The 15,000-nt window shown below is 45.9% G+C and overlaps 1 protein-coding gene across 2 annotated transcripts in view; it reads left to right on the top strand.

The window, feature by feature from the left end:
* rsrc1 (arginine/serine-rich coiled-coil 1) overlaps positions 1–15,000 on the top strand; it is a 128,440-nt gene that overhangs the window by 21,464 nt on the left and 91,976 nt on the right. For both annotated transcript variants that reach the window (XM_080007219.1, XM_080007220.1), the window contains exon 4: positions 2,246–2,443. In XM_080007219.1, coding sequence (XP_079863345.1) covers positions 2,246–2,443 — 198 coding nt within the window. The remainder of the gene's footprint in view (positions 1–2,245; positions 2,444–15,000) is intronic.

Here is a 15,000-nt window from a genome sequence, read left to right as displayed (position 1 = left end):
CGCCCAGTCAACTGTGGACTGTTTGCAGGTGAATTGGGTCAAACTAGTCTGGAAATAGTCAGAAATGACTTTGCCAGCTCAAAAAAGCTTGCAATGGGATGTATAAAGTTAATTCGGAGTTGAGTTGAAAAATTCTTAAATTGTTACCGGTTCTGAAATGAGCTGAAACTGGATATCAGTGTATAGGCTTGAGAATTTCTCCTAAAAAATAATAGCGGACTCTTGCAAAAGAAAGTTCAATAAATAATGCAAAAGGCTGTTTATTGTAAGCAACAGCAAGTTTTCTCTCTCTATATTTCTATATCTCTATTCTCTCTCTCTCTCTCTCTCTCTCTCTCTCTCTCTCTCTCTCTCTCTCTCTCTCTCTCTCTCTCTCTCTCTATATATATATATAAAATTATTATATATATTTTTTGTCCTAATTGAATCCAACACTTGTCAGAATAGTGTCTGTGGTCGGTGACAGGCATGCGCGGAAGATGATTAGTTTCCTGGTGAGAGGGAGACAGCCCTGGATGTCCCAAACTGCAAACTAATAAAGGGTGGAGGAAGCAATAAAGGTGGTGGACAGCAGGTTTGACTGTTTTTATAGACGAATCAATAAAATGATAGATGATGGAAAATAAATGCATCTCAGCTGCCAATTTCGACTGGGCTTTCACATCACCGTCCTGTCAGTGTCCTCGCTCTCTCTCTCGCCTCTCTCTCTCTCTCTCTCTCTCTCTCTCTCTCTCCCTCTCTCTCTCTCTCTCTCCCTCTCCCTCCCTCGCACACATACTGTACTTGAACCTACATTTTTAGGTATTAATTGAAAAGCTTCTTGTTTAAAAATGTTGTTATCTTTTTGCGGTGACAGTATAAACAATGTTTGCCAGATGTAATTTGGTGCCCAGGTGTATGTATAAGTGACAGCGTCTTGAGGCATGGCTTCCATTTTACAATGCTCTGTCCAGTGTGTGTGTGTGTGTGTGTGTGTGTGTGTGTGTGTGTGTGTGTGTGTGTGTGTGTGTGTGTGTGTGTGTGTGTGTGTGTGTGTGTGTGTGTGTGTGTGTGTGTGTGTGTGTGTGTGTGAGAGAGTTGGGGGGGTCATAGGTAACAGTGTAAATCTCCCGGAGTAAATCTCTTTGTGACCAGAGGACCACTGTTAGAATCAATACAGAGAACGGGTCGTTCCACTGCGCCTGCCTCTAATTGGCCCCATCTTATTTGTGTGTGTGTGTGTGTGTGTGTGTGTGTGTGTGTGTGTGTGTGTGTGTGTGTGTGTGTGTGTGTGTGTGTGTGTGTGTGTGTGTGTGTGTGTGTGTGTGTGTGTGTGTGTGTGTGTGTGTTCTCATTTTGGGCCCCAGCCTTTTTCTGATCAACGATCCAAATTCCGTGAGCTGCTCGTGAACCTCAGAATGGGAGCAGGGCAGGTGGTCGGCCCTCCCCAGCTGACTTTTCTAAAATCATGCGAAGGCTCATTTTTCATCAGTTTTAAACCGTCCAATATTAAGGAATTTATATGTATTCATTTATGTTATATGTATCCCAGGCATCATTCTTTTATTCCTTGTTTTCAAGCTTGTGTAGGAAATCATTTTTTACTTTTTTTTTTTCTTTTTCAAGAATTTCTCTTTTGTTCGTGGGAGCTAGCGATGAACAGGAACATCACACAAATTATATATCAGGTTAAATAAATGTTTGAGATGTGCAGATGGCACTGAAATATTTCAAACTCTCATACTTCACTGATGAACTGAAAAACAGCTTCCGGTTGCCAAATCTGTCTGTCCGTCTGTCTGCCCGTCTGTCCGTCTGTCCGTCTGTCCGTCTGTCCGTCTGTCTGTCTGTCTGTCTGTCTGTCTGTCTGTCTGTCCGTCTGCCCATCTGTCCGTGTTTCAATATCCAGTTTAGATGTAAAGTTGATTGTATGTTGAACTGCAGCATGGAAATAAACCAACCATCAAGCCCAGCAGAGCACATATTGTCATAATTACTCATTTCGACTGTAAAATGATGTGACAATTAAACTATATCTTCATTTGATGAGTCCCAGTGCCACTGAATGATGATAAATGATCATTTTTGATTTATCACCCAGCAATGCATTTGGGTTATTGCGCTGTACCGCAAAATTCTCCCGACGTATTTATTGTGCAAAACATCTGTTAATCTGTGGGTTTGTCATCTGTCAGTACCGACATTTCTCCTCGTTATTTGCCTCTTGGTTGTAGCTTCTCTCTCTCCTTGTCCTCCTCCGCCCCAGGTCGCGGTCGCGGCACCAGCGGAGCAGGAGCCACAGCCACGGTCGCAGGCGGAGCCGCAGCCGAGAGCGAGACCGCAGCCGCCGCAAGGCCCGAGAGCGAGAGCGAGGGAAGGACAGGGACAGGGACAAGGACAGGGGGCGAGACAGGGACAAGGACCGAGACGGGGACAAGAGCAAGGACAAGGCCGAGAAAAAGGGGTAAGGGACGGATCCGTGCTCACACGCAGACGCACACACAGGCACGCACGCACCACAAAACAGCACAACCAAATCTGGAAGGTTCCTGGGCTCAGTAAATAGTTCAGGCTACGTCAGAATGTTTTGGAATCAATAGAACGGCCACAATAATGCGGAGCTCCACCCCAGCCCCCCTCCCGCCTTCCCCTTTATTACTCTGTCCCTCCATCCATCACTCCGTCAGTGTTTTTCACACTGCATTATCCTGTAATGTTAAGAATCAGGCCGCTTTCACCTCGTAAAGTCAGATCTATCCCTCTCTGTTGTCAGGAGAAGGCGTCCTTGGCTTGAGTCTTCTCAGCTAGAAGAGGTTGTTTTTTGTTTTTTTTCCTTTTTTCTTCTGTTCACACTCCCTTGGACCGGGCGCAATATATCTCGGAATGTAACGGAATCACGCGACTCTCCGGTGACTTGCGCACGGGCTAAGGCTGCGTGGTGAGCGCGGTGACCTCGCAGAGATGGAAAAACGCTGCCGCGCGGCGTCCTCGCTTGCGACGCCCGTCGTGTTTTTTTTTTCAACGCGGCTAATACGCTCCAACAACAGGTTCCGGCGCCGCTCCGCCCAGAGTGCGGGATCATCTTGTAACTCTGGCGGGGGCTCGGATCGGCACGGGTCTAACTCCATTAGAGGCCGCGCGCCGCCCCTACCCGAATGGAAACCTGAATCGCGGCTCCCTGGCGGCATGCTCTAATGCGATTGGATGCCGGTGTAATGCAATTGGTGGTCAGTTGTTGTCTGTCATATTGAATGGCGAGGGTGTGCGCGTTAGACAGTGGATCCCAGCAGGGGATCCTCACCTGGGGTTTGAGACACTTCTCCCTCTCCTGGAAGACAAAATCAGTACAGGCTGGATTTACCCCTGAATATAATGCCTGCTCTCGAATGGTGATGAGCATTCTTTATTTGGAATTCTCAAATGTTTTTGAAAATATGTTTAATAAATTGGCCTATAAATGTAAATGTAGTGAACAAAGTGTTTTTTATTGATATTGCATTGATAAGCAAAAGCCGAAGATTTTAATCATTTTCTTCTGCAACAGTCTTCTTTGTGCATTTTTTGCTCCCTAAATACTATAGGCCTATAATAGTGTAATGATACACACCCACCTCATGACCAGCTGACAACTCAGCTGATGAAATGTGCCAACTTTGCGTTGCATTCATTGGGACATTTCTACAATTTTACATTTTATAAAATGCTCCACGATTAGCTCAAATAAATGCGTCAGGCGATGATGTAATAATTAAGACAGCTCTATTCTTGGTCTGTGTTTTCGGTCTCCTTTCCTGAGGCTTCATTGGAGGCTGATGCTCAGCTTTGACAGCTCGCGGGGGCACGGACATAACATGGAGATGTGTTTTTTATTGAAGACTTGTTTCTATATTTATTTGCAACTGTTACATTCTGCCTTTCTTAGATTGCTATCCTGGCCAAATAAAGCTAACAGAGTGAAATGTAATGGAAGCAAAAAAAATATTTCTGTATTTTCTTATTAAGGCTTCAATATCCTCTACTGAGGATAGGAATCTGTAGTCTTATATCTGACCCCGCTTTGGCTTCTGTGTGTGTGTGTGTGTGTGTGTGTGTGTGTGTGTGTGTGTGTGTGTGTGTGTGTGTGTGTGTGTGTGTGTGTGTGTGTGTGTGTGTGTGTGTGTGTGTGTGTGTGTGTGTGTGTGTGTTCCCATTTATTCCCAGTATCAGCTGTCTGTCTGCCTATAGTTCTATTTAGTGTACCTTTACCTGTTGGAATGTCATGTTAGAATTGAGTTAATTCATTGATGAATAGCATGTTCACCGAGTATCTGGTTTATGTTCTTGCGTTATGCACGCCTGAAGAGGGTCCCTCGAGCGAAATGTATTATTATTATTTTTTTTTTTTAACATTGGAATTAAATCTCAACCTCAATCTCGCTTTGACCCTCGATCAAGAACTATCTCACTGGCGTTTTTATTGCCGTCCGAATTTCCAGTAAATCTTTACGCGTAAAATAAATCTACCGTTATTTACGGCCAAAATGAAGATCCCCCGCTTTCCCCCCGTGGAGCTTGATGTGGAATCCCTCCACTGTAACAGTAATGATGCACATCTCCATGCTCCCTGACTCCCAGTTCCATCGGCTCCTGGAGGTTACCTGCCTCTTAAAGTAACAAGCGCGTCTTTAGCACAAGAAAGGCACCGAGTGGTGACACGTCTCAGGCACATGTAAAACACCACCCTCTGTTTTTGTCGGTCTCTGACAAGACACTCGTCTTGTCTTCTCTCCTTCTTCTTCTTCTTCTCCTTCTTCTTCCCCTCTTGAACGTGGGGAGGGAACCCCCCCCCACACACACACACACAGACACACACAAACACACATATACACAGACACATGCATACACCCTCATTTGCATCCAGGTTGCCTTGCTAGGTGGTGGAGCTGCAAAACAGCGTGGGGTTTGGGGGTGGGTGTGTGTGTGTGTGTGTGTGGGGTGGGGGTGGGGGGGGGCGACAGACTCGGGAGCTTTTTGGTGTCTGTCAGGATGAAACGGGGGGGCCCTCAGAGCGTCAGCCTGACACAGATTGTCTGTGTGTGTGTTCGAACACGAACGTCTGTGTGTGTGTGTGTGTGTGTGTGTGTGTGTGTGTGTGTGTGTGTGTGTGTGTGTGTGTGTGTGTGTGTGTGTGTGTGTGTGTGTGTGTGTGTGTGTGTGTGTGTGTGTGTGTGTGTCTGTCTGTGTGTGTGTGTCTGTGTCTGTGTGTGTGTGGTGTTGTCATCATTAAACATTTAACACTCCTCTAGTATGACAGCAGGCAACTTGGTGTTTGGGTGGGATGTTTTCATGCAAAATTTATTGAAAAAGACGTAGCGTTGTTAAGAGATCTTGTTGCCTCGCACCAATGGCAAAGGGTAAGTGGGCGATTGTAGGGTTGCCTGTGTGTGTGTGTGTGTGTGTGTGTGTGTGTGTGTGTGTGTGTGTGTGTGTGTGTGTGTGTGTGTGTGTGTGTGTGTGTGTGTGTGTGTGTGTGTGTGTGTGTGTGTGTGTCTGTGCGTGTGTGTGTGTCTGTGCGTGTGTGTGTGCCTGTGCGTGTGCGTGCGTGTGTGTGTGTGTGGGTGTGTGTTTACCCAGGCTTACATACAGGGGCAGGAGGTCAGCTTTGCTTTGTATAATCCTCTGGCTCTACATGTACTGAGAGAATTCAACAGCTTCCTCATCGACTCCAGCCATTCACGCGCGAGGACATCTTCTTTAAAACATTTGAGAAAGTATTAATCAAACCAATTTTTTAGCAAAAAATATGTCCTAAATGCCCTAAATTCAGTTGTTGGGGGGGCGTTAGATAAATACTTCGATACTGTACCAGTACTTGTGTATTGATACAGAAAAGGCACTCTTAAGATGTGTACAAGGATAGAATACATTTTAGGCATCGTTAACTTCAGTTGACTTTGGCAAGTACAGAAAAGAAGTACAGAATTGGTCTGAAATGTCACTTTGACTTTAAATATTATTTAAATATTATTCATTGTTTCCAGCAGTTGTCTTGCAAACAGTGTTGGCTTGTTGTTTGTTTTGGGGTGTTTTTCGATCGATTAACGTTTTGCTCTAATAATATGTAAACTGGGAAGATCCTCACGTGTTTTCAGCCGATAGAGCGTACTGCTCAGGGTTCTATCATGTACTGGGAGGTGCATGGTTTTCTTTTTCTTTTTTTTTCGTTTTTTTTTTTTTTTTTTTTAACAGGCTTGTCTTCTGCACTCTTCAAATGGATGAATCATAGATGTATCCATATGTTAAAGGGCGAACCTAGACACTAAACACCCACACACACACACTCAAAGCGGTATGATACCTGTGTGGAATACTCTCCTGGCAGATCGAATGGGCCAGAGATGGTGTGTGACAGGGCCCTACAAGTGATTGCCTCGCTCGCGTTGCACCTTGATATTTTTTCTCCGTCCGTCTGTCCGCCCCACCCGTCCATCCCTGTCATTCCCGGTATCCACCCTTCCCCACCTTCTTCACACCTTCCACCCCCATTCTAACGATGCGGTCCTTCATTGTCTTGGCGTTGCAATCTGTCTGTTTTTCCTTTCTCCGATTATGGATGAGCGTCTCTGGTGGAGGAACGTGGGATGGCTGCAGAGGCCTCCTCCGCACGCTGAACCAGGGGCCTGGTCCACACCCTGAACCAGAGCCCTCCTCCACACCCTGAACCAGGGGCCTGGTCCACACCCTGAACCAGAGACCTCCTCCACACCCTGAGCCAGAGGCCTCCTCATTAGGCTGAACTCTGCCTTTTTTGATGGGTCAGCCCAGGAGCGCCGGGGCAGCAGCACTCAATTTAATGTCGTTTGAGTGGGCAATGGGCAACAGCTGGCAGGAGGGCACCGAGCGCACGGCAGAGGTCCCCTCATTCCAGCGGTGAGTGGTCTTCATAGACCACTTATGAAGAACTGAAATTGCTATAATGAGGTTTCAGGTTACGAGGTGGAATGGCAGATTTACCTGTCAGTAAAACCCCGTTTTTTCTATGGCTCGCTACAGGAAAAACCCTTTTATATGGGGTTTTTTTTTTTTGTGTTTTCTTATTGTGCGTCTGGGGGGGACTTACACTCTCTCTTATAAGGTGCCCTTCCAATCTCTTGACAACTTGAGACCTAATGTCACCTCCACCCCACACACACCCCACACACACCCCGTAACCACCCCATAACAACCACTGTTTCTTCTTCTAAATGCAGTGTGTGGTTTTTTTCCCGTTGTCTTTTAATTCCTCTCATTATTGACACTGTGAACAGAAGAACCTCAGGCCTCAGCCTGGCGAGCGTTGCTTCGTCGCTCAGCCTTAACCTCTGGAAACCTTGACGCTTTGAGGCAAAGAGAAAACAAAATAAGACCCACGATACACATGCGCGCACACACACACACACACACACACACACACACACACACACACACACACACACACACACACACACACACACACACACACACACCGGTTGATTTTCAACTATGTTTGCTCTGCTCTAAGGGAATTATTGTCTGTTTCTTTGCCTCAGTTCAACATCTATCAGCTCATTAGTGTTGTTGATGCAGGGAAACACACACAGAAAAAGTGTGTACGTGTGTGTGTGTGTGTGTGTGCGTGTGTGCGTGTGTTTGTGGTAAAGAGTATGTATTCCCAGCCTCCGGCTTCCTCTGACTCCTTCCTCTGAGTGTGTGTATGGGTGGTGTGTATGAGTGGACGGGACAGATTGTCTGTGTGTACGTACACAAAAGACGGAGTGTGTGTGTGTGTGTGTGTGTGTGTGTGTGTGTGTGTGTGTGTGTGTGTGTGTGTGTGTGTGTGTGTGTGTGTGTGTGTGTGTGTGTGTGCAGAGGACTCTAGGCTGTGTCTGTCTCTGGACACAGCTCTGGGGAGGCAGAAAGACTTCAAACACAGTCCTTGGAAGGTTAGGATGCACTCGCATTGACTCAAATCAATGGGCTGTAAGTGTGTGTTTTATGTGTGTCTCTGTGTGTGTGTGTGTGTGTGTGTGTGTGTGTGTGTGTGTGTGTGTGTGTGTGTGTGTGTGTGTGTGTGTGTGTGTGTGTGTGTGTGTGTGTGTGTGTGTGTGTGTGTGTGTGTGTGTATGGTGGTGATGGGGGCAGCCTAGTGGCCAGAAGCAAGGAGCACCACAGACGAAACCGTCAAGGTGTGTGTTTGTGTTTGTGTGTGTGTGTGTGTGTGTGTTTGTGTGTGTGTGTGCGTGTGTTCAGGTAGTTTTGGTGGGTGCGAGGCTATGTAAATTCAGGGAGATGAATAGACAAGGGAAGGTAAAATGGGCAGGACGCTCACGTGCACAAGAGCCCCGGCGTGCATGTCCATAGACACTTCTACACTTTCCCCCCATAGACCCCTCACATGGAGAGTTTATTTTTTCGTACCCCGTGGCTGTGTGCAGTCATTTAGTCGAGTGGAGACCGAGAGCCGAGCGCTTCGCTATGCCATAAAAAAAGACAACAAATATATTACGTCATTTAACCGTCATATATTTGTATGATTGCGGTTGGTGGACACCAGGTAAATGATGTTATACCGTAGAAATCATGCCACGGCTTTTAAAATGGAAGCTTTGATACAAAGCTTGGCCTTTTCAGTGATTTTCTTTCCTTTTTCAGAAATCTTTAAAGACGATTGTCTCTCTAGTCTTCCCCCAGGGGCCTGCCCTGTCTTCTGGTGTCCCCCTCCGACTTCATGAGTCCCTTTATACTCAACTTTGTAGGTTCCCCACCTGGCAAGAAGTATCACGAAACCAATACTCACTAATACTACACACTAGAAAGTTGCCTGCAGCCCTGCATTCTGCACTAGTTTATTTCCACATGAAGAGTTTGTTTTGCCCGGAAAATGAGATATCTGTGCACAAATATCTCAGATGTCTGGAGCCACTAAATACTGTCTGGCTGCATGATTTTAATATGTTGTGAAAAAAAATTTTTTTTGTATCTTTTAATCTTTCGCATTTATCAGAAATATAGCATACCAATCAGGAAACTAAGGATATATATTTTTTGTATTTTAAAAATTGTGAGCAAAAAATTGAATGAGGAGGAATTATTTACGCTATGTGGGTATTTGCATGAAATAGAGCAGAGTTAAGCTCTTCCTACATTAACTTCAGATTCGCCACTATCTTTTGGGTATCACAGCGTCGTTTTGGGTACGACCAAAAATGTGTGTGCCACAAGACTTTAGCAATTTGTCTCGACCAAAGAGCAAATGGAGAGATTAAATGGGGAATTTGTGGGGTGTGATACGCTCTAGTAGCCCAGCTCCTACACTGCAAACAAGCAAACAAACTGACTAATAACTTTATGTACTAAATGATTTGTCTCCATCTGCTCTTGTGGTTGAATTGTTGTATATATGTTTTTGTGTGTGTTTGTGTGTGTGTGTGTGTGTGTGTGTGTGTGCGTGTGCGTGTGTGTGCGTGTGCGCGTGTGTGAAAGAAAGAGAAAAGAGGTCTGGCCACTCTTAATCGCAGGAGAGACACCCAGAGCGAGCGATAGAGAGCTGTGACAATCCACTTAGCGTGCTCTGTAATCTGTTTAACCATTTAGTGAGTTGTAAGCGGAGTATGTGAACGCAAACACACACTCACACGCACACACACGCACACACACTCACACTCGACACCTTGACGTGAGAGGTACACAGGGTTTATTTTTTTTTATGAACTGGGCAGAAATTCACTGCTGTAACATTTTTAGAAAGGTGTGTTTGTGCGTGTGTGTGTGTGTGTTTGGATGTACGCGTGTGTGTGTGTGTGTGTGTGTGTGTGTGTGTGTGTGTGTGTGTGTGTGTGTGTGTGTGTGTGTGTGTGTGTGTGTGTGTGTGTGTGTGTGTGTGTGTGTTCATGTGTTTTCGGCCTGCCGAAGGCAGTGAGAGAAGCCAGGCCTGGAGCGTGATGACAGAGACCAGACCCAGCCAAATAGAATATCCCCCAATCCAATTACCCTGTCCCTCTCTTTATTCTCTCTATCCATCTATCCATTCATCCCATTTCCTCTCCTCTTCGCTCCGCTCCTCTCTTCTCCTCTCTCTTCCTCTCCAAGATTCAACTCAACCCTCCAGTTTTTAAGTTTCTTCTTCTTGACTACTGAATGACTCTTTACTCCTCCTTCCATCCGTCTCTCCTCTCCCATTAAACCCCTTTCCACTTCTCCACTCCTCTGCAGGCCCAGCCCTCTCCTCTCCTTTTCCCTGCTACTGTTAAATGCTTGGCTGCTTTGCTTTATGGATCAGAAGAGGTTTCAGGATTATAAGCAGCCGGTTATGAACAGCAAACATGACAGGCCAGGTCCGATTTAGTAGGGTTATGTAAATTTGCTTGTCAACAAAATGTGTTTTTTTTTTTTTTTCCCCTCGTCTGTATTTCTCTTTCTTTCTCTCTCTCTCTCCCTCTCTCTCTCTCCCCTCTCTGCTGATTGCGCTGGTTGGAGGAGGCAGGGAGGTTGTTGAAGGTGGGTGAGCGTGGAGATTGTTATGGAGAGCAATGTGTAAAAGAGACACGCCGTTAATGTTTAATATTCTCCAGACTCCGGTGGTTTTTCATCTGCGCCGGGTGCAGAAGGTGCGAAGGTGTTGACTGAAGTCTTTATGAGAGAGAGAGAGAGAGAGAGAGAGAGAAGGAGGGGGGTTATCGCGAGGGAGATGGAGAGAAAGATGGAGAGAGAGAGAGAGAGAGAGAGAGACCTTCTCAAAGGTGAGAGCAGCCGAGAAGTAACGGCAGCATTGGTATTAGCGGAGAGAGGAGTGCAGTGAAGCCAGCGTTTCAGCGAGCAGAGAGTATGTTTCGTCATGCAATTGACCCCTGCACCTGCTCGACAGAAATACAGCTCTGCAGCTCTCGGCTAATGGCATTGATCATTACCAGAATTCATCCCTCAACCGAGGTAAACAACATCCCAGACCCCGGTACCTCGGCTCAGCAGTGGAAGGAGATACTGCCTGAGAGAAGGCTCTAATAATCATCCTCAGAGGAGACTTTGAATGAGCTGTTGTTTTTTAAAGTTGTGGTGTTTCCTTTCGCGCAGAAATTAGTTGAAACTGAAAGGCGTCGGGCAGTTGGCAATTGTGTTCCCGTGTGTGTGTGTGTGTGTGTGTGTGTGTGTGTGTGTGTGTGTGTGTGTGTGTGTGTGTGTGTGTGTGTGTGTGTGTGTGTGTGTGTGTGTGTGTGTGTGTGTGTGTGTGTGTTGCATCTCCACACTATTCGTTTTTAAGGCGTATTGTCTGGTGAGTTATAGAGTTGTCTGTGTTGTTGCTGCCAGGCTCACGCTTGTGATTTCGGATGCGGTCTTGTCAGTTACGGAGTTGTCTCTGTTAGTGCAGGGATAAACATATACATATAAAAGCTGCCTCTTCTCATCCCCCTTCAATAACTTTGACTCAAGTTAAAAATTCTTGGCTGAGTAACTGAATAACTCGAGAGTTGAAAAACTCAATTTTTTTGTGTGATTTGTTAAATAAATACAATACATAAATAAATAGAATGTGAGAGTTCCATAGTCGCACACCAGTGCTGTACTGACTAGTCCCATTCCACAGTTGCTGCTCAGACCATTTAAGCCTTAAGTAAGATCATTTAGGAAACGATTTTGCATTGCTCGCCGTATTGAATAGTGGAATCACTGGGTTATACGTTGGAGAATGGAATGACATTATTCAGCCTGAAATGTGTTCTCCACAGGGATCAATAAAGTCTGTCTTTATTAATCTCTCCAATGATTACAGGCGTGCAATTCCCTATTTATAAATGTGTTCCACATCAGTGAATTCAATTATTGTAAATAATATTTAAATGACAAATAATGCCTCTCTCGTCAACCCTTCCTTAATTTGCATATGTAATTCCACGTTTGAATATTCAATTTTGGGGTTTCTATTATTTGAGTGAGCGTGAACAGCCCTGGTGGCGTTTTTTGAGGCATTGTTGCTCACTATTGTGTCAGGTGTGTGTACATTAATTCTATATTTATTGCAATTAAGAGGGTCCCATTCAGGCTTTCAATGTAGCTTCAGGGTTAGACATAACAGGATAAATACAGCAGTATTCACACAGTTACTTGACAGTATCGACCATGTTTTCCTCTCAATCATTCAGAATCTGATCACTCTCACTCTCCCTCTCCCTCTCTCTCCCTCTCTCTCTGTCCTGTTTTGCACATTTGGTTTTTTCCTGTTCCGTATCTCCCTTTTCTTCTTCACGTCCTTTACTTTCAACTCACTCATGTTTCAGTTTCTCATATTTATCATGTTCCCAGTGTTTGTCCCTCTCTCCCTTTTCATGTGCAGACCGTGCTGCATGCAAAGTTGTGCACAGTCCGTCTCCATCTGTACATACTGTACTTACATACATCCGTACTCAACACAGTGGAATGCTTCACCTTGAGTTATTTCTTTTGACGCGCTCGCCGTTGTGAGTCACAAAATGAGTCATAAAATGTTATGTGTAAAATGTCTAAATTAGAATTCTTCCAGTAAAGCTCAGCTTCCCACGTTTAAAGTGACAAGTGTTTACCCGGAGTGCGTATGTATTAGGAATGGTCTTCCATTAAACGTACAGTTTTTGGGAAAAATTTCACAGGAGCTAGGCTAGCTGATCCCAACTGCAGCCTTCCATTGAGGTTCTACATCATGTGGTTGGGCGGGGTTAGGGTCCGATCCAATGGAGCATCTTTGGGATGTGATGGAACAACAACCCGATCCATGGGGGCCCCACCTCACAACTTACAGGACTTAAAGGTTCTGCCGCTAACGTCTTGGTGCCAGATACCACAGGACAACTTCAAATGTCTTGTGTGTGTGTGTGTGTGTGTGTGTGTGCGCACATGTGTGTGTGTGTGTGTGTGTGTATATATGTATGTACGTATGTATATATATATATATATATATATATATATATATATATGTGTGTGTGTGTGTATATATGTATAATATATATGTATATATACATACAGTCTGTGTGCGTGTGTGTGTGTTCACCACTAAATGTGGACAGAACCTTGGGTTAAACTCTCTTCTTTGTGCAACTTTACCTTGTAACCCACGCACACACACACACACACACACACACACACACACACATACACACACACACACACACACACACACACACACACACACACACACACACACAGATACACGCACACACACATCTCTGATGGCTTTTCCCAGTAGGCCAGACTGGAGAATGCTTGGGGCCATGTTGTTTTGTCTTCTGATGGACAGACAGCGCAGCAAGAGGGAGAGAGAGAGAGAGGGAGAAGAAAAGAGGAAAAGAGAGACTGGCGATTGTGAGAATGGCGAGAGAGCGACTGGTGATTACGTCGAGTTTGACAACACAGACATAGGGGAAAGTAAAGTTTCAAAAAAAGGAAAAGGAAAAAGGGGGGAAAAGATTAAACCGCTGAGCGAGAGGGAGACTGCAAAAGGCAGCGTGTGGATGATATGAATAACAATGTGCGCTGTGTGTCTCCCTGGGCCGCGATAACCTGCAGACCAGAGCCCAGGCCTTGTGACAGGCCGGCCTTTGTGGCCACTTTATCCCCCCTGTACACTTGTAAGGCAGAGCCGGGATAATCGCACCTAATCTAATTAAGGCTTAAGAGGGCCATGACTGAAACTGGCCAGTAGCAGACACTGGTCTCCCTCACACACACACACACACACACACACACACACACACACACACACACACACAGAGTCAAAAAACGCACCTCAGCACGCTGAAATCCTGTTCTGCATCAGAAAAATAAGGTTGTCATATTGATTATGCAAATGTGGAACTAACGGGGGCTAAGTGCCACTTGGGCAGCGGGCTACAGCTGACGCAGGCTGGTGAGAGGGATGGGGGGGTGGGGAGGAAAGGATTAGAACTCGTCTGGCTCGCCTGTTTGTTTCCCTTCCATTTTACATGCAACATTTGTCAATTTTTCATTTTTCCTCGACTCCCCTCACGAAAGAGTGGCAAAATCGGAGTGCAGAGGCCGAGACAAACGGTTGAGTCAGTTAAGCCGTTCGACTTGAGGAAGTAGAACGGGGGGGGGGGGGGGGGTAGAGAGGTGGGCAACGTTGTGCGCAGCTCAGTTATGAGTGTTTCTCTCCTTGTTATGTCACTGCGCACAGTCTGGTCTGTTCATAAAAGTGGAATGCGTGTCGTTTGTGGCTGCATGCGGGTGCACGAGTCGTGCACTATCGGATGTGTGTGCGTGCGTGTGCATGTGTGATGTGTCCAGACGGCCGGCAGGCGGATCGCTATTTCCCCTCTTCACCCCTATAGAAAGCGCCGGCTATTCTCTGGATGAGAGTGTGATGTACAATTGAAGGGCAGGATTGAAACTGATTACCTTGTTAACTCCTGGCACTCACTGGCAGCTTGAAATAGACCTGAGCGCCAGGGCCTTATTTGCAAATGAATTACCCCTCGCCCCGGCTCTCCCTCTCCACCCCTCCTCCCTCCCCCCCTCTCTCTCTCTCTGTCTGTTTTGTCCGCGCGTTGCCAAGATCATCTTTTTATATTGTGCCACCATGACAGATGCTGTGCCGAGCCTCTATTGTTCCCTATCAGTTTTCTGGGACCGCGAGGAGAGCCAAAAGATTCCACATGTGATTTTTTATTATATCATTTTTTTCTTGTCAACACAAGCATCTCCCCATCGCTGCGAAAGCCCGCAGCTTTTTTGCTTTGTGTACAGCTGTAGCAATCTACCGAGTTTTGGAGCGGGAGGAACTGTTGGTGCAGGGGAGATGTCAATTGTCTGTGTCTCAATAACGGCGAGCCGCTCCTCTGATTAGGGAGCCTCTAATTGGGAGCTATGAAAAGGACCGGCGGCTATTGGAGAAACTGCAGGGAAATTGATTGCTCTCCGTCTATACACTTTGGCTCTTTCTTCCTGCGTCTTTGTCCCCGCGCCCTGCCACAGGACTATGTTTGAAAAAAAAAAAAAAAAATGGAGGGTTTAATTCCCGTCTGAGGCAGCGACAACGAG

This window comes from Zeus faber (genome assembly GCF_960531495.2).
Source record: "Zeus faber genome assembly, chromosome: 9".
In the NCBI taxonomy this organism is placed as follows: Eukaryota; Metazoa; Chordata; class Actinopteri; order Zeiformes; family Zeidae; genus Zeus; species Zeus faber.
Note: the sequence above shows the minus strand (reverse complement) of the source record. Positions and strands in the feature narration are given on the sequence as shown.